The sequence below is a fragment of the Aythya ferina genome, assembly GCF_964211825.1.
Source record: "Aythya ferina genome assembly, chromosome: 7".
NCBI lineage: Eukaryota > Metazoa > Chordata > Aves > Anseriformes > Anatidae > Aythya > Aythya ferina.
The window spans coordinates 24,058,010-24,072,713 of record NC_140302.1 but is presented as its reverse complement, the minus strand read 5'-3'; the positions used below and the strand labels follow the sequence as shown (position 1 = coordinate 24,072,713).

The following is a 14,704-nucleotide window of genomic DNA, read 5'->3' as shown; positions in this document are numbered from 1 at the left end:
AGGTGTTCGGTGTCGGTTTCTCATGTTTCTCCTCATCTTACCACCTGGCAGGAGCGATTATAAAGGCATGAGAGGGGATAAGAGAAGGAGCAGAAACGAAGCCAAATTTAATTGTGCAATTTTTGCACTTGGCTCCAGCCCTCATTCAGGGGCGTAATTTTAGGAAGACCAGGAGAGGTTATCCGAGGCTGGGATCTTAGATTTTAAAGAAAGTAAAGCCACTGCCCTGTGGAGAGAGAAAAGGTTTGGTAAAAAGAGATATTTAGGGTTTAAATCTGGTGACCTTGATGTCTGGCAGCAGCACTGGGCTGGGAAGCACACAGCTCACCTGGCCTCGGGACGGATCTGCGAGGTCTCAGCTCCAGCAGCAGCAACACAGAGCCTTCCCCCCATTTAGGGGGCAAAGTAGAGACTTTTGGGGGTGTATAGTAAATGACAGTTTAGCAGTTGGGAACGGCATTTATTCTTTTGCACTTTTTTCTGTTAGTTTCTTGAGCTAGGTGCTGAGCACTCAGTGTGAGATGCTGCACTTGCTTAAGGTCTTAAGCCACTGAAAATCCCCAGCACCCTGGTCTAGTTTCTGCACCATGGGCTCTTCAGGGAAGGAGAGGGCAAGGTCTTCAGTGCACTGCCATTACTTTGGCCGATTGCTGTGGAAAACAGGACCAAACTCTGCCCACCAAGCCCTCCTTTCGCCTCCATCCCTCGTTAGGAGGCAGGGCGGTGCGCGCAGGCTGCCTGCCGCCCGCCATCCAGGTACTTCTAAACCCAGCTCCAGCTCCTAAGGATCGCGAACATCTGCTTGGAGGTACTGCGGAGCTCCACAACGCGCTAATTGAATTACTCTTTTTTTTTTTTTTTTCTTTTTTTCTTTTTTTTTTTTTTCCGCAGCCTGCGCTAATTGAATTAGGAGCAGGCTGCGCTTGCGAGGCGCCGCCTCAGCGCATGTGTGAGGCCTGGCGCGGCCTGTGCTGCTCCCCGCCGGCCCCGCCGGGTACTGCACGGCCTCCCGTCTGGCGTTTTTTTTTTTCCTAAATAAATCCCCAATTAACGTTGTAGTCACCCCTCCTGGAAATACCAGAAGTGTCCATCTAATCGTAATCGGCGCCGATCTGATCGTAATCTGTCTGGCTTCAGGAGGAGAAAGGAGGGGTTAAGCGCAGCCCGCTGCGGTCCCCCAGCAGAAATAATAAATATTTTGGTGTGTTCCTAAAGGAGTTAGCACGGAGCAGGCTGTAAAGTGCTCACCATGGGCATCCTTTAGGGTTTGAGGACACTGTGAGCAGTGCTTCGGAGGCAGCCAGGTGTCCCAGATCAGTTGTGCTTATTTCTGCAGAACTGCCACGGAGCCGTTACGTCAAATACAATTTTAATTAAAAAAAATACAGAATTTCCCCATGAATTTGGGGAAGGCACAAAGTACTTTGTCATCCAATCTTTAAGCCAGTGCTGGTGAGAATTCAACGACCCTTGTAAAACACAACATACAGAGATAGTCCTACAGAACTTTAAATGCACGCATATATAGGGAGAACAAAATTAAATATTTCTTCACTGAAATCAGGTGTCTAGCTGATTCCCTGCAGATTACAGGGGGACAAACCCAAATCCTCAGAGAAAAATACACTTGCTCAATCTTAATAAAAATACCTTTGCTTCTATCTAATTCCTAGCTTGGAGAGAGAGGTATTTTGTTATACTGCATGGGATGGGTTTCTTTTTATTTCTTCGGTTTTCTGTTGACTGCTACTTATTTCGTGCACAAAAAATAGTCAGACATTCTTTCTTACCTAGAGATCCCAATCACTTTATTTCCATAAAATTTTAGCTATTCCCATTCAGCTTTTTGTTGGTTTGGTAGATCATTCTCACAAACTGTACCAGAGAAAAAATATGTTATTTATTTTACTTTAATGGTTGTTCCTTAGGTTTTGTTACTTTTCAAATAGACCAAAATAATTAACTAGAATTCTCTGCAAACTAAGTAAAATTAGACTGTGCTTGTCAAAATACATAAACAATACTCTGTGATGTGTGTGATTCTTTATTATGCTCGTATACTTGCCCTGTGTCTGGTGATGTTTAACTGGGCTTCTAATTACTGCTGAGAACCAGCAAAGTGCTGCTATACACAGAACTTCTGGATTTTCAGTTTCAATGAAATCTCTTTAACTGCCCTCAAATGGAAAACTGATGCTTTTTTTTTTTTTTTTTTTGGTACAAAATAGTTGTGTTGCTTTTTGAGGACAATTCCCAACTAATTTTATCCATTAAATTGGGTTTGATTTATTTACATTTGTAGTTGGTTCTCCTTGGCATTTATCAATATATCTTACATATTTTATATGTACAATGTATGTATAAAATAATCAGGTTGTCAGCCTCCTTGGGTCCCTTTCCAAATAGCCAGGCAGATTGCTTCTAGCAGACATTGCAAATAAAATATCCAAGTAACTCGTGTTGTGCCGAAAGGTTTACTTGGGGTTCGTGTTTAGTTCTTAAATGATTGCCAGTGTAACTTGGCACCGTAGTGGAATTTGCTAAATTGTGGCCGCATATAGTATGATCAGCTGTCAGGCTTTTTTCTACCTTCTACAAAAAAAAAAAAAAAAAAGCAATGCTTGTGATTTATTCTCTTAAAATACAGCCTTATATCCAGCAAACAAAGGAAGCAACTCTTCGTTCAGCCAATAAAGCCGCATACGTTTTTAGTCTTTCAGCAATATGCTTTGCACTTCTATGGCATCTTCAGAGTAATAAACTGTGCAGCAACCTTTTGATGTAGGTAATAACATTTGACCTTGCAACAGAGTACGTTTCCTTGTTGAAATGAGGACAGCTAACACCTTGATGTTTTGGGTTGTTCTTCATTAAAAAAAAAAAAAAAAAAAAAAAGGTGTGCAGTTTAAGATACCTACCTGCAGTGCCTTCTTTTGGTAGAATTCAGAAGTGAAGGTGGTTGTGTTGTGGGGATTGGGGTTGGCACCTACAAAATAAAGTGGGGGTGGAGTTCAGTGCTGCCTTAAGAAGCTGTAAGTGGGAAAGAATCCATTCCATCCAGTGTATAAAGTGCTTTTAAAAACAATCTATTTCTAGAACCTAAATTGTCCTGGGACCAGCTCTTGATATAAAAATTCATAGAAACCTGTTTTTCCGAGTGTGGTAACTTCTTGCCATAGTGCTGTAGTGTTAGAATTCACATTGGCCAGGTTGTTCTGTAAATTAAACAGTGACAGCTTCCCTCGGGGGAACAGCCAATGTATTTATGATGATGTGCTGATTACACAAAATACACTGCAAGCAGAAAACAGCTGCAGAGAACAAACCTCTTAAAAGAATACAATTACAAATAGCACCCTCAGTATTTCTAGTGGTGAGAGTAAAATACAGCATGCTAATGCAGTCTTCTAGTTTGCTTCCAAAGAAGAAAAGAGAGCCGTGAAGAAGAGGCTGAAGGATGGTTGGATGCACATGCGGTGCCAATATGGAGCAGCATCTAATCCCTTTCTGAAGGTGAAGGGCAAGAACATACCTCAGGCCTTCTTGTTAGCTGGCCTTATTTCTTAAAATTCCTGTGACTGCAGCTCCAACAATGCTGGCAAGCAGAGTGCTGGGGCCCTGCAGCTCATCAGAGGTGTGACCACTGTGGTTCCTACCCTCTGTCCTGGTTAAAAATTGAGATGTGATTAGATCAGTAATAAATAATTTGTGCTACCAGTCTTAAGTATTTTGAAAAAGGTCCCTGGTTTAAGGCTGATCTTTTTTTCTACTGCTAATCCTCTGCTTTGAGGGAACTTTTAGTAATAAATTGCAATTGTTGGTTTTTCCTAGACTGCAGCGCTTCATTTTTAAAATGGTCCCTGGGTCGTGTATGTAAAGCAAGGTCTTGAGCAGGCCAAGTTAGGATCCAGTTTACGATCTGACAGTAAAACTTGAAATAAAATACTACTGGGAAGATAGTGAGGATGGGACTGCGCTCATAAACTGAAGGCTCAAACACCTAGGAGGAATGGTGGTCCTTTGAACCTTTCTTCATCCAGGAGCAGAAAATGCAAAGTACTGGGATTTGCTTTGTGTACTGTGGCTGAATGCAAGAGAAGCCACACTGGGGACTGCTGTAGTGGGATTTTGCACAAGGGCTTGTGAAGATTTGGAAAACGCGGTTATGGCAGCTCCCACAGTTGTTAATGTTTTGCAGCCCTCCAAAGCAAGGCAGAAAATCTCCAAAACCCTTAGAACATGAGGTTTTTAAGTCTGAAATGAGCTGTCACTCTGTAATCATTAAAATGCAGCATTTTACTTATGGCTATATCATGGATACATGCAGGAGAATTCAAGTACTGAGAATGCCCTTTCCATCTGCTTTTTGAGAGTCATTGATGGATAAGTACAATGCCTTTAAAAGTCTGGAATTTCTTCTGTTTGGTGTCTGTTATGTTCCAAGATCAGTATCAATAAAAAGCGTTTCAAATGCTGGGGAAGAACTTGCCCGTTTAAAATGAAGGGTTGCCCTTTCAACGTATAGATCTGATTTCAAAGCAAATGAAGTAACAACGTCGGCACTCTAATTTGGGAGGGCTTGCTTAAAAAAGAAGAGCCAGGTTTTCCATCTCTGGATTGCTGGCATGTACTAATAGACGGTTATTCATCTGTCTGTGTTTTCTTCAAATCGTTTTTGAGCCTCCCTGTGTTGTCCTGCTTTGCTGACATGTATCCCATGTGGCAAGAAGGAGTTTTGTATAATCACCCTGCTTTAATCAATAGAATAATTGATAAACCAGATAAGATTTAAACTGATTACCTCCCCGAGTAGAACTCCCTGAGGGCCTTGGACTCTCTTAATTTTGACATGTATGTTGTGTACCCCGTGGATGAAGTGCAGTTTGAATTATCTGTTTTTATTTGCTTAATGACGGGGAGGGTGTTAAAGTCAAATGTTTAATTAACCCAGCAATGGGCTGCGCTGTCACTTACACACACATCCAGCTGATTGAGATATCTCACCGAGAATACTGAATAGGAATGATAATGTGGCACTGAGACGGAAGATTGCTTTTTCAATCCATTTGCTGGGTCACTGCTTTGAATGTCTTATTGGATGAAAGGCATTCAGCCTGGAAAAAAAAAAATCAGCATTTAAGTACATTTTGTTTTCCTGGCCCTTCTCCACCAAGAAGTTAACTAAAACAGATATGTTGTAGGTTTAATAAGCCATTCATGTTGGAGCGAAAAGCTGCAAATAGTGGATCTCACCAGCTGATGGTCTAGAGCTGTATAATTTCCTATAGGAACAAAACGTTTGCTAGCCCCGAGGTATCTGAAGACGCGCTTCTATCTACACCTTTATCTTTCATTCTTTGATTGCTTGACTACCCACTTCATTTGATGGTCTCCATAGCAGGTCCAACTCTTCATCCTTACCCAGGGCGGTGAGATTTGCAGCGACGTTTCGTACCTCCTTGTTCTATTGCTACAAGAAAATGGGGCTTTGGAGTCGGCGTGCTTTTGTACTTACAGAACCTAACGGCGAGCTTGTAAATTGAAATGTTACAGGAGGGATTTGTGTTACCACATTTAAATTGGTGTAGCCAGATTGGGAGGACCTGGGCTTCTTTCTTGGGTGTCAGCTATTGTAAGGTCACAATGCTTGCTAGCAAAATATTAAAATGTTCAGTGCCTGGTCCGTAATTTCCCATTCTTTTATTAGAAAAAAAATATATATTTTTTTGCTTAATGGGGATGGGAGGTTAGGACGCATTCAGACTTGCACCTTTTGGGATATTGGCAATTTAGGTTTTTCAGCAGTGCTGTATGGAAATGGACACACCGTGTGTTGGAAGTTAACCAAATTTGCCCCGCAGTCCCGTGGTGGATGATGCTTCCTGTGCTGAGCGTAGCTTCAGAAGGTAGACAAAGCACTTAGACCTGCCTGGACAAATTGCAACCATGAGAAACGTCGGGAAGTTGGAGCTGTATCACCCAAATGGCTCCGTGGTAACTCTCTAGTACTTTGAATCTTTTTTTGATGCAAAACCAGGTTGCTTTGGCTGGAGGCTCACCTGGCAAGCGTTGTCTACAGCATAAAGACATGAGTGCCCTTATGGGCTGTGGTGTAGATATATGCTGTGAATTCCCATCAGTTTAACACTGCAGTGAATTTGTTGGGTAGCCCTTTCATTAAACGAGTGGGATGCGTTTAGTTAATATTTGGGGGAAGAAACGTGATTAAAAAGTTAATGCGAGACAGAATGTGGGATTCTTCCTTCATGCTGCCATTTTGACTTTGGCAGACAACATCTGCTTCATACTTGCTTTTTTTTTTTTTTTTTTGTATCTTTCTTCCTCTTTCCTGCAATGAAAAATAAGAAGTTAAAAGACAAAGCTGACCAAGACAAACATGACACAGTGCAGAAAGGTGAGGGCAGCATGGTTGAATTAGAAGTTTGGGAGTGAGCAAGCCAAGGGCTCTAAGGAAAAGGTGCAGTGAGTAGTGGAAGTATTTTGGTCTACTTGCCAGCAGAGCTCAGAATGGGAGATTTCAAAAAATATTAAAATAAAGAAAGGAGGAGATGACCAAAGGTTGGAGGGGAAAGGGCTTTTAGAGTGAGACTGATGAGACTGCATTGGTCCTCTGAGGGAGGTAGCTATGAAAAGTTAGAAAATCATTCTTCAAGAAGGAGATGAAATCTACAGCAAAACCAGCCAATTTTACAACCCAGTTCTCAGAGCACTTGCGGTTCCTATGCAGATGAACCTGTAATAAATATTGTACCAAGAAAGTTAATCTGTATCTAGAGAATTTTAATAAATAAAAAGTTTTAAAAAACTCTCCCAGGATCTGTTGGCTCTTGCTAACTCTTGTTAGTAATAGAAATACGTTTTTGACACCTTTTTTGGATGTTGGCTTATGTTCATAGCCTGTAAAAGCAGACTTTGCTTCTTTTTCCCCCTTACACGTAAGGGAATATCAAGTAAACATCTTTTTTGAAGATGTAAAAAAGCAAAAAAGCACCGATAAAAGCTGTGATTCGTGGGAGGGAAGGGGAAGAATCCTGCAAACCGAGAATGAGTGTGTATAATTTCCAACTTCAGTACTTCAGCGCCCTGAGATGAGTGTTGAAAATGAATTTTTGTGAAAGGAATGTAGCAAAATGAAACCAACAAAGAAGCGAGAGTCAAGCCGTGATTGATTCTGTTCTTCTTTAAAAAGCTTCTGTTGCATGCGAAATCTGTCTTCCTGAAGTATGTGTGGCACAGTCCTGCAGTCTTGCAGACAAATTAACCTCCGCCGAAACTGTTTAAACAAGAATTCGAGCAAGAATTGAAAAGATTGGAGAAATTGTTAAGGTCCTAAAGAACAGAAATGGAAGAATGCTTTTTTTATGCAGCGTGGGGAGCAGAGATGCAGGGTAACGTGCTAGGCAGAGGCAAAGGGAAGCCCCATGATAATCAGATGCAGAACAAGTCCTGACACCAGCCTTACATAAGTGGCCTGGTTGGATATTTGGAGGCATTACCCATATTATGTGTATCATAAGGTTAATTGGATGTTTTCATCCATGCTTATTGGAAATGTGTGCTTTCTGGTCCTCAAAAAGATGCAGACAGCTTTGAACTACTAAAAAATCTTGGAGTATGAGATATATGCTGCAAAATCATGCATAGAAAGCGCTGGCTCTGAAAGCATATGTATACCTGTGAAGGTGCTGATCGATCTGTGCTATTTAGGAAAAGAAATTCTGAAGCAGAGCTGGCTGTGAAAAAATGCAAATAATAAAATGTAGCTAGAGGTCCTTAAGGCTTCTTAAGCTCTAACCTTGTTATGAAGAATGGCGAAGTCGAGCTGCCTAATGCAGATGTCTGAGTTACAAAAATAACCAGATGTCCTGATTAGCAGAAGCAAATGTTCTTCCCTTAATCCACGTGAAATTATATTCAAAGGCTCTCCGGATGTAATGCTTGTGTAAATAAGGCACCAACAAACATTGGAATAGAAAGGGCCATTGGCCAACTAGCTTGCAAGGCTTGAAAGCTTGAATATTAAAAACAAATTTACCACTGCTGACTCTCTTAAATTCACAGAACAGAAATGTTAAGCAGGGCTGCTTCCCGGGGAACGTGGAAAGACTGTTCTCATTAGCCATATTTTCTCTCTCTCTTTCTCTCTCCCTCTCGTTTGAGAAATGTCTATAAAGTGAAGCTCTTTTTTTTAAAGAATTTCCTTAAATGGCTAGTTCCCTGCACCTGGATTTCTGCTGGATTTTTTAACTACAACTCAGATCCGTGCTCTTCAAGATGCCTGTTTATCATGTCTTTCATGTTTTAACATTAAACTGAATATGCTGTTCTCACAATGTTAAGACTCCCCACACCTTTTAGTTATTCTTTCTAACAAACTGATAATTAATAAGTTAAATCAGCTTGGTAAGAAACTCTTCCTGCTGTCACAAAGCTCCATTATCATCTCATTGCTTTGAAAACGTGCATTTTTTTCTAATCTGCAAATTATTGATGTGAATGAAAAGTAAGGAAAAATACGAAGGCACCATTCAATAGGTTAAAAAAAGAATCCTCTCCTGCTTTTTATTTGGGAAAAAAAAATTAGAAACTCTTGTTGAGGGCTGCATTAACCAAACTGGGACTTGTGTGAACATGTGTGTGTGTGTCTGGCTGGGGGGGCAGTGCTGTGCTTTTCCATTTTCACTGCTGTCAGAGCTTCAATTATAAGAATTCAGTTTCTGGTAGGTACCTGAGCTGCTTGGGCACGAATTCGAACTTCAGTTCTTTAGGCACCACGTAAACATTTGGGAAGGGTGGTCAGGGACAGAAGTCCTTGTGAGGAGTTCATAAATGCAGTGGAGGAGAAAAATATCCCGAGCAGGATCCGTGCAGCGGGATAATAGCTGTATAATCATGGTATAAGCATGCATGCCAGTCTGCAGAGCAGGCAGTGAGCTGGAAGGCCAGTCGTGCTCGTTTTCCTTTTGCTTTTCTGATAGCAAGTCGCTGCAAGACAGGCTGCAGCGACTGCTTGCTCTCAGTCGTTCTGATGCTGAGCCATAAACCCTGTGTAAAAGTACCATTTCACTTGAAACTTGGAAGGGCTGGGAAACTTGCCTGTGCCTTCATTCCGGGCTGAAGTCACCCCCTTGTGCCTACATACTGCAATTTATGGTGTTCTCTAAAAGGATCTAATCTCGGGGAATGTTCGGAGCAGCAAATGCCAAAGAGGAATGGGCTCTAATACTTAGCTCTGCATTTTCATTGCTGTGGATCTCCCTGTGTGTTACAGCTGTCATTTTTGTTTTATCTACCGAACAGGCAGAGAATTGCCTTCAAACTTGATGTTTTTACACTTGTTTTTTTTTCCCCTCAACATTACCAATGTTAAGGACCGCTTTTATATAGTGCAGTGACTTAGCTAAATAAGCCTCAATTTGAATACTTCAGGCCTCATGGGAGGCGAAAAAGGAGAAGCTATTGTTAAGTGTTTTTAAGTGGGGGTTAGCCCGGTAATTTTTTTTTAACAGTAATACTGCTTTCAGGCGGACATTGGCTATGCCAGGATTCATCCAGGCACTGTTTGAAATGGCTGAGATATTTATAAACTGACAGACAGCATTTATAAAATCAGGATGCTGACAGTCCCTTAACGATAACAATGGGCTTGGACTCATCTATCACTTACAAAGGTTATTGGAAAGGGAACGTAAGGCTTATATGTGCCTGTAGTCTTAGCCTGGCACTTATTTCCACACATCTCTCTCTTTTCTCTCCTCCCTCCCTCTCTCCTCCCCTTCTCAGTGCACTCTGCCTGACATGGGCATCAGACAATTGCAGCTAATTCCCCCCGTGCCTTTACCCAGCGATTCCTTGTCCTGTTTCCTGCGATCAATGATGCAAATTAGGAGACGGTTTCGTAGCATCTTGGGGCAGCAACCCGCCCAGACCAAACAAGAGAAACATCTGGGCTGCTGGCAGGCTGCTGGCGTGAATTGGGAAAGAAGAAGTGTGCGGTGACTGACAGGCTTAACCCGGGGCTGGGCAGGGGTTAAGCAGGCCTTCTGCTTCGTTTTCCTTTCATCTAGCACCAGTCTGCAGGCAGAATGCTGATGTACCTCCTTTCTCAGCCAGGCAGGAGCCACCCAACGCGGTCCCCCTCTGCCCTTGGTGAGGAGGAGCAAGTGCATCGTGGGGACGCTTCAAGAAACATTAAAGAGGATGCCAGTGATTTTCCAGCTCTGCAAAAACATCCGGATGCACCTAGGAGCCTGAGGGTCAGGTCGTAGCAACAAGTTTGCACTGGAAAAAGGGAAAAGGAGTATTTCACTGGTGTGAAAAGCACCTTTTTTTAGCGTGGCAGCAAGCACCGAGGTGGCTACGCCTGGCGTCCGGTTTGCCCTTGAAATATTTACTCTCCCGTACCCGTTCGGACACACTGTTCCCACTGTATTATTTGCTTAGAGACCTGAAATACCCAAGTAGATTTCCTCCACGCGGTTGGATCTGCTGATATCACTAAAAACACACCCTGCCCCGGCTTCTGCTCCAACTGATGGATACGCGCGCGATGGCTGGAGAGAGGCTTGGCTGGCTTGAGGGGGTCTATTTATCAGGGAACTCGATTAAAATACAGACTGCACATGACATCAAATTTGTAATCATTTTTCCACAGCAAGCCAGCGTTTTCTGTATTGGATGCAGGTGTTTAAAGCAATAGTGTGTTTTAAGGGCCAGTGCAGCACAAATTCTGGCCTTTGGGATAATGACAAGTGTTTTGCCTGCATAAACAATATATTTTTTTTCCCCCTGAGGTCCGCGCACACCTAGTTTCCCTCCAGCTCATCATCTCTGTCAGGTTAATCAATAGGCACCGTATGGCAGAGGGTCAGTAATCAGTGTCATCGTGCCTTTAAATCGTGTTGAAAATTTGCTTAAAGCCTGGGCCAATTAACATCGAGATGATGAATGGATGGGTAGATGGGAAGAGCCTGGCGCTCAGGGGCTTTGTGAGAAGGAGATGCTCAGCTGTTGAGCAGCAGACACCAGCGAATAAAATCAGCCATTCATGTGAGCTCAGTCCACCCACTCTTAATGATAATGTCAATCTAGCAAAATATATACACATTGGAGTTGTCATGAGTTCATAAATCAAAGGAGTTTGTCAAAGGCATTCAGATTAACGAGGCAGCAGCAATAACAAGTCAAATTTGCATAGAGAATTGCCCGAATCTCAGTAAATTATGATCCTGTTTTTCATTTGATTATTTGCTAATGTCTCAAGAGGGAGAATGATTATATTAGCATGCAAAATCTACTCCAGAAGTAGAAATCCGAGGTATAGCAGACCAGCGCACGATGACAATTAATCAGTTTCTGCATACTAGCATAAACGCGCAAGGCCCAGAAATGAACTCCTTTTTTTATTATTATTTCTCCTTGCTACTGATCCAAATGGTTCAGCTTGACAGAGACTTTATATTGCTTTAACAGTGTTCTGAATTGTGCCTGCAGGCAAGACATAGTTATGCAGCTATAACCAACCTATCCATCTGCCAACCAGATTGGAATTCTCCTATCCAAGGCTTCCATTAACCCCCACTGACAGCTCCAAACAGGATTAAGAATTTGAAAGCATAAAAAATAGTTGTGCTCCTCGCATAGACACACACTTCTCCCCCACCCCCAGCTCCCCGCACTCAGAAAAAAAAAAAAAAAAAGAAAAAAAAAAAAAAGGCTGCATCTGTACAGTTTTATAATTAGTGCCGGGCAGAAGAGCCCCAAAGAAAGCCTCCCCCAGTTGGCAGGGCTTTGATTTCCACCATGACGAGCGAGGCGGTACTAAAGGTAGCTCTGCCCAATTGGTAGTCCCTGGGAGTGCATTTATCCACGTATTATAGCTCGTTCCCAGCAGTGTTTTGCTGGGCTGCGTACACAAAATGCTGCGTGTCATCTCCCATCAAGCGCTTCAGTCTGGGGACTGCGTATGCGTTGTAGCATGGTGTGTTCAGCGGCGGAGGAGGCTTCACGGGGAGAGTTAAATAGTAATAATTTCGTAGTGGTCTTTAAGACAACCTGCCTCGGAATTATATTCTGTTAATTACAGGCTGAAGTTTTAAATGCAAATCAGATTTAAAAGGCTCTCGTTACAGACAGGAGCCATTTTAGGAGAAACAAACTATGGAGGGCGAAGCCCCTTTTCGCAGGAACCTCCTGCTAAAGAGAAATTGTGAAGGTTACGAGAAATAAGCTTGGGTTTGCTGCTTCCTCTTCCCAGCACTTCCAATGTCATTGTTTGACCTTGGGCAAATCAAAACCAAAAAATTTGTTTTGCCTGTCTGTGGAAACCGTGTGCACACGTACACGTTACTGATCTCACCACGGCTGATTTGGAGACTATGGCACTTCTCATCTTATCTTTCTCATCCTTGTTTGAAATAAAAGAGCCTTGAGTTCAGTGCGAACGGTTTTGGCCAGTCTGGCTTTAGTCTGCGAAGGAAGGTTATGGGATTTTTTAGTTTTCCCTGATGAAAGAGAGTTTGTATGGCTTTTCAGCTTTCGGTCTGCACTGGTTTTCTTTGCTCCTTTCACCCTAATAAATTCCATCATTCGTCTACTACGTATTAAGCATAATTGCTGCAGATCTTTAGTATTCCTGGCGAGTACACCCAAAATACCGTCTGGATACCAAGTGCTCCTTTCCGGCTCTGTGCCTGAGATGTGCGTTTCAGTAACCACGAGAGGGTGCTCGGAGCAGCTCCTCCCTTTGTCTGCCTCTCTTGTGGCAGAGAGCATCGCCCAAGTCCTGCCGAGGCAAACCTTGCTCTGACCTCGCGCATTTTTATCCCTCCTCCCACCTTGTTCAGCAAGGAGAAATATCGAGGTGCCCCATTTCAGCCCATTATCTTGTGCTCTTCCCGTGGCCGTGGCTAAGCGTTGCCCTGTCGAGTGTCACTCCCTTCCACGCAGCCACGGTTAGTCCTGAAATATGCAGGGTCTTGTACCTGCCCCTGGATCGATGGCTTCCCTCTTCGTGAGAAACGAGTGGGAGTTACAAACATCTGTGCTTTTTTTTTTTTTAAAGTGTGATGACTTTCCAGTCATTCTGTCTTCACCGAGTGTAACTTGCTTGCCGACAAAAAGTGCACGAGCAGCGCTCCTCTGTAATGGGCTGCGCTTGGAGCTGCTGCGTTGGTGCTGTAGAGTGGGGAGACGCCAAGCTGTGAGCCACCATATGCACTTGGCAGTCTTTGTCTGGTCTTTGTTCAGCCAACCTCTTAGCCTTGCCACCTATAAAGATAATGAATGCAAAATGGTCCTCTGCTCGCTCTTAAAATCGGATGCTCGGCTTAAAGAAAAAGGAGATAACTTGATGCTTTGCAGTAGCTAGGAATTTCCCACTAAGGGCTGGTGATTCACTGTCAGATTTTCCTCCTTTTTGAGATTTTTGGAGGGAGAATCTTAAATGATTTGAAAGGCAAGAAGAAGGCAAGCTGTCAGTTCCATAAAAAAGATTCTTTGGAGTGAGAAAACGTCTTAGCACTTGCAGTAGGGAAGGGGATGACTGGTGGAAAAGCATCCAAGAAGAATGAACAACCCCGTGAGTCCAGGAGATGCACAGCGCCCACCTCGGGTTCTTACATTTCTCTCCCTTGGTCTTTTTCTCAAAAGCACAAAAATTAAAACCCTCTTTTGAATCCCACCACTTGCTAAACTGTATTTCATGAGTAGAAAAGAGCAGTTTTAACGTTTGCCATTCCTTTTTGGAGATATGTGATTCTAGCTGGAGTGTTTTTACGATCACAGTCCTTTCTAGGCGGGATTTAATGTAATAACTTGGTCCTGGCAGAGGCCTCACATGAAAACTTTTAAAAGCTGGCTTCTTCCAGCGATTTATCAGGCCCGTTTAGGATTGATTTCCATTATAAAACCCTAGTTACAGCATCCCAGATGTCATGGTGCCTTGTGAGCCCTGTATCTTGTTCAGACAAACAACCAAAAACCAACAAAGATCAGTAGCTGGTCTGCAAGCCTCGACTTCCACCCAATCCTCTTGACCAATTGATGACATCCCAAGCGTGTGTGTGTGTTTGTTTTCCCTTCCCTGCCTTTTCCCAACAAACAGCTTACATCCCACACCTCCTGGCTGTGCCTCTTCCCGTTCAGCAGAGCTGAGCTGCTTGGACCCTGGCCGATGACCGCGCTGCAGCGGGCACCCTGCTCCTCTGCTCGCCCTGCTTTGCCGTGCTGCTGCTCCTCCTTTTACCAACAGACACCACTTCTGCCTCCCGAGCTGCTGGGCTGGAAGCTGGTTCTGGAAGAAATCAGGCAGAGCTGTGCTCTGTAAAGGACAGGTTATTTTGGGGGCGAGGAGGCACAAGCACAAAACACACACTTCTGCTTGAAATCCTGCACTCCGGAGCTTGTCTGCGAGCAACTGGAAAACCACCCTTTTCCTGGCAGAGCTCTCCCTAAGCAGTTTTTCTGTATCTCTTTAAAACCTGTTTAGTTACTCACTACTGAATGCGTGGGAATGTGGCCTAAGGCTACGAATACTGTGGTGATCAAACTGATTTTAGATGTGTATGTGGGATTCCCCCAAAGCTGGCTGTCATTACTCTGTCAGCGCAGTAGCTGAACCCGTGCAAAGAAACTGTCTTCTGGAGTAGCTGGCTTTGTCAGCGAGGACAGGGTTCCCCCCACA

General features: G+C 43.3%; 1 protein-coding gene across 13 annotated transcripts in view; it reads left to right on the top strand.

Moving 5' to 3' along the window:
- Positions 1 to 14,704, top strand: part of BTRC (beta-transducin repeat containing E3 ubiquitin protein ligase) — a 119,247-nt gene that overhangs the window by 32,918 nt on the left and 71,625 nt on the right. Inside the window, exon 2 of one of the 13 annotated variants that reach the window (XM_084526643.1) lies at positions 10,135 to 10,277. The exons of 9 other annotated variants lie outside the window; for them this stretch is intronic. Coding sequence is in view for 1 of the 4 variants with exons in the window: in XM_084526644.1 (XP_084382770.1) it covers positions 10,131 to 10,277 (147 nt within the window). In the remaining 3 variants the exon portion in view is untranslated. Of the gene's footprint in view, positions 1 to 10,130; positions 10,283 to 14,704 lie in introns of all 13 variants that reach the window. 3 more of the 13 variants (XM_084526640.1, XM_084526639.1, XM_084526644.1) reach the window with 3 other exon arrangements.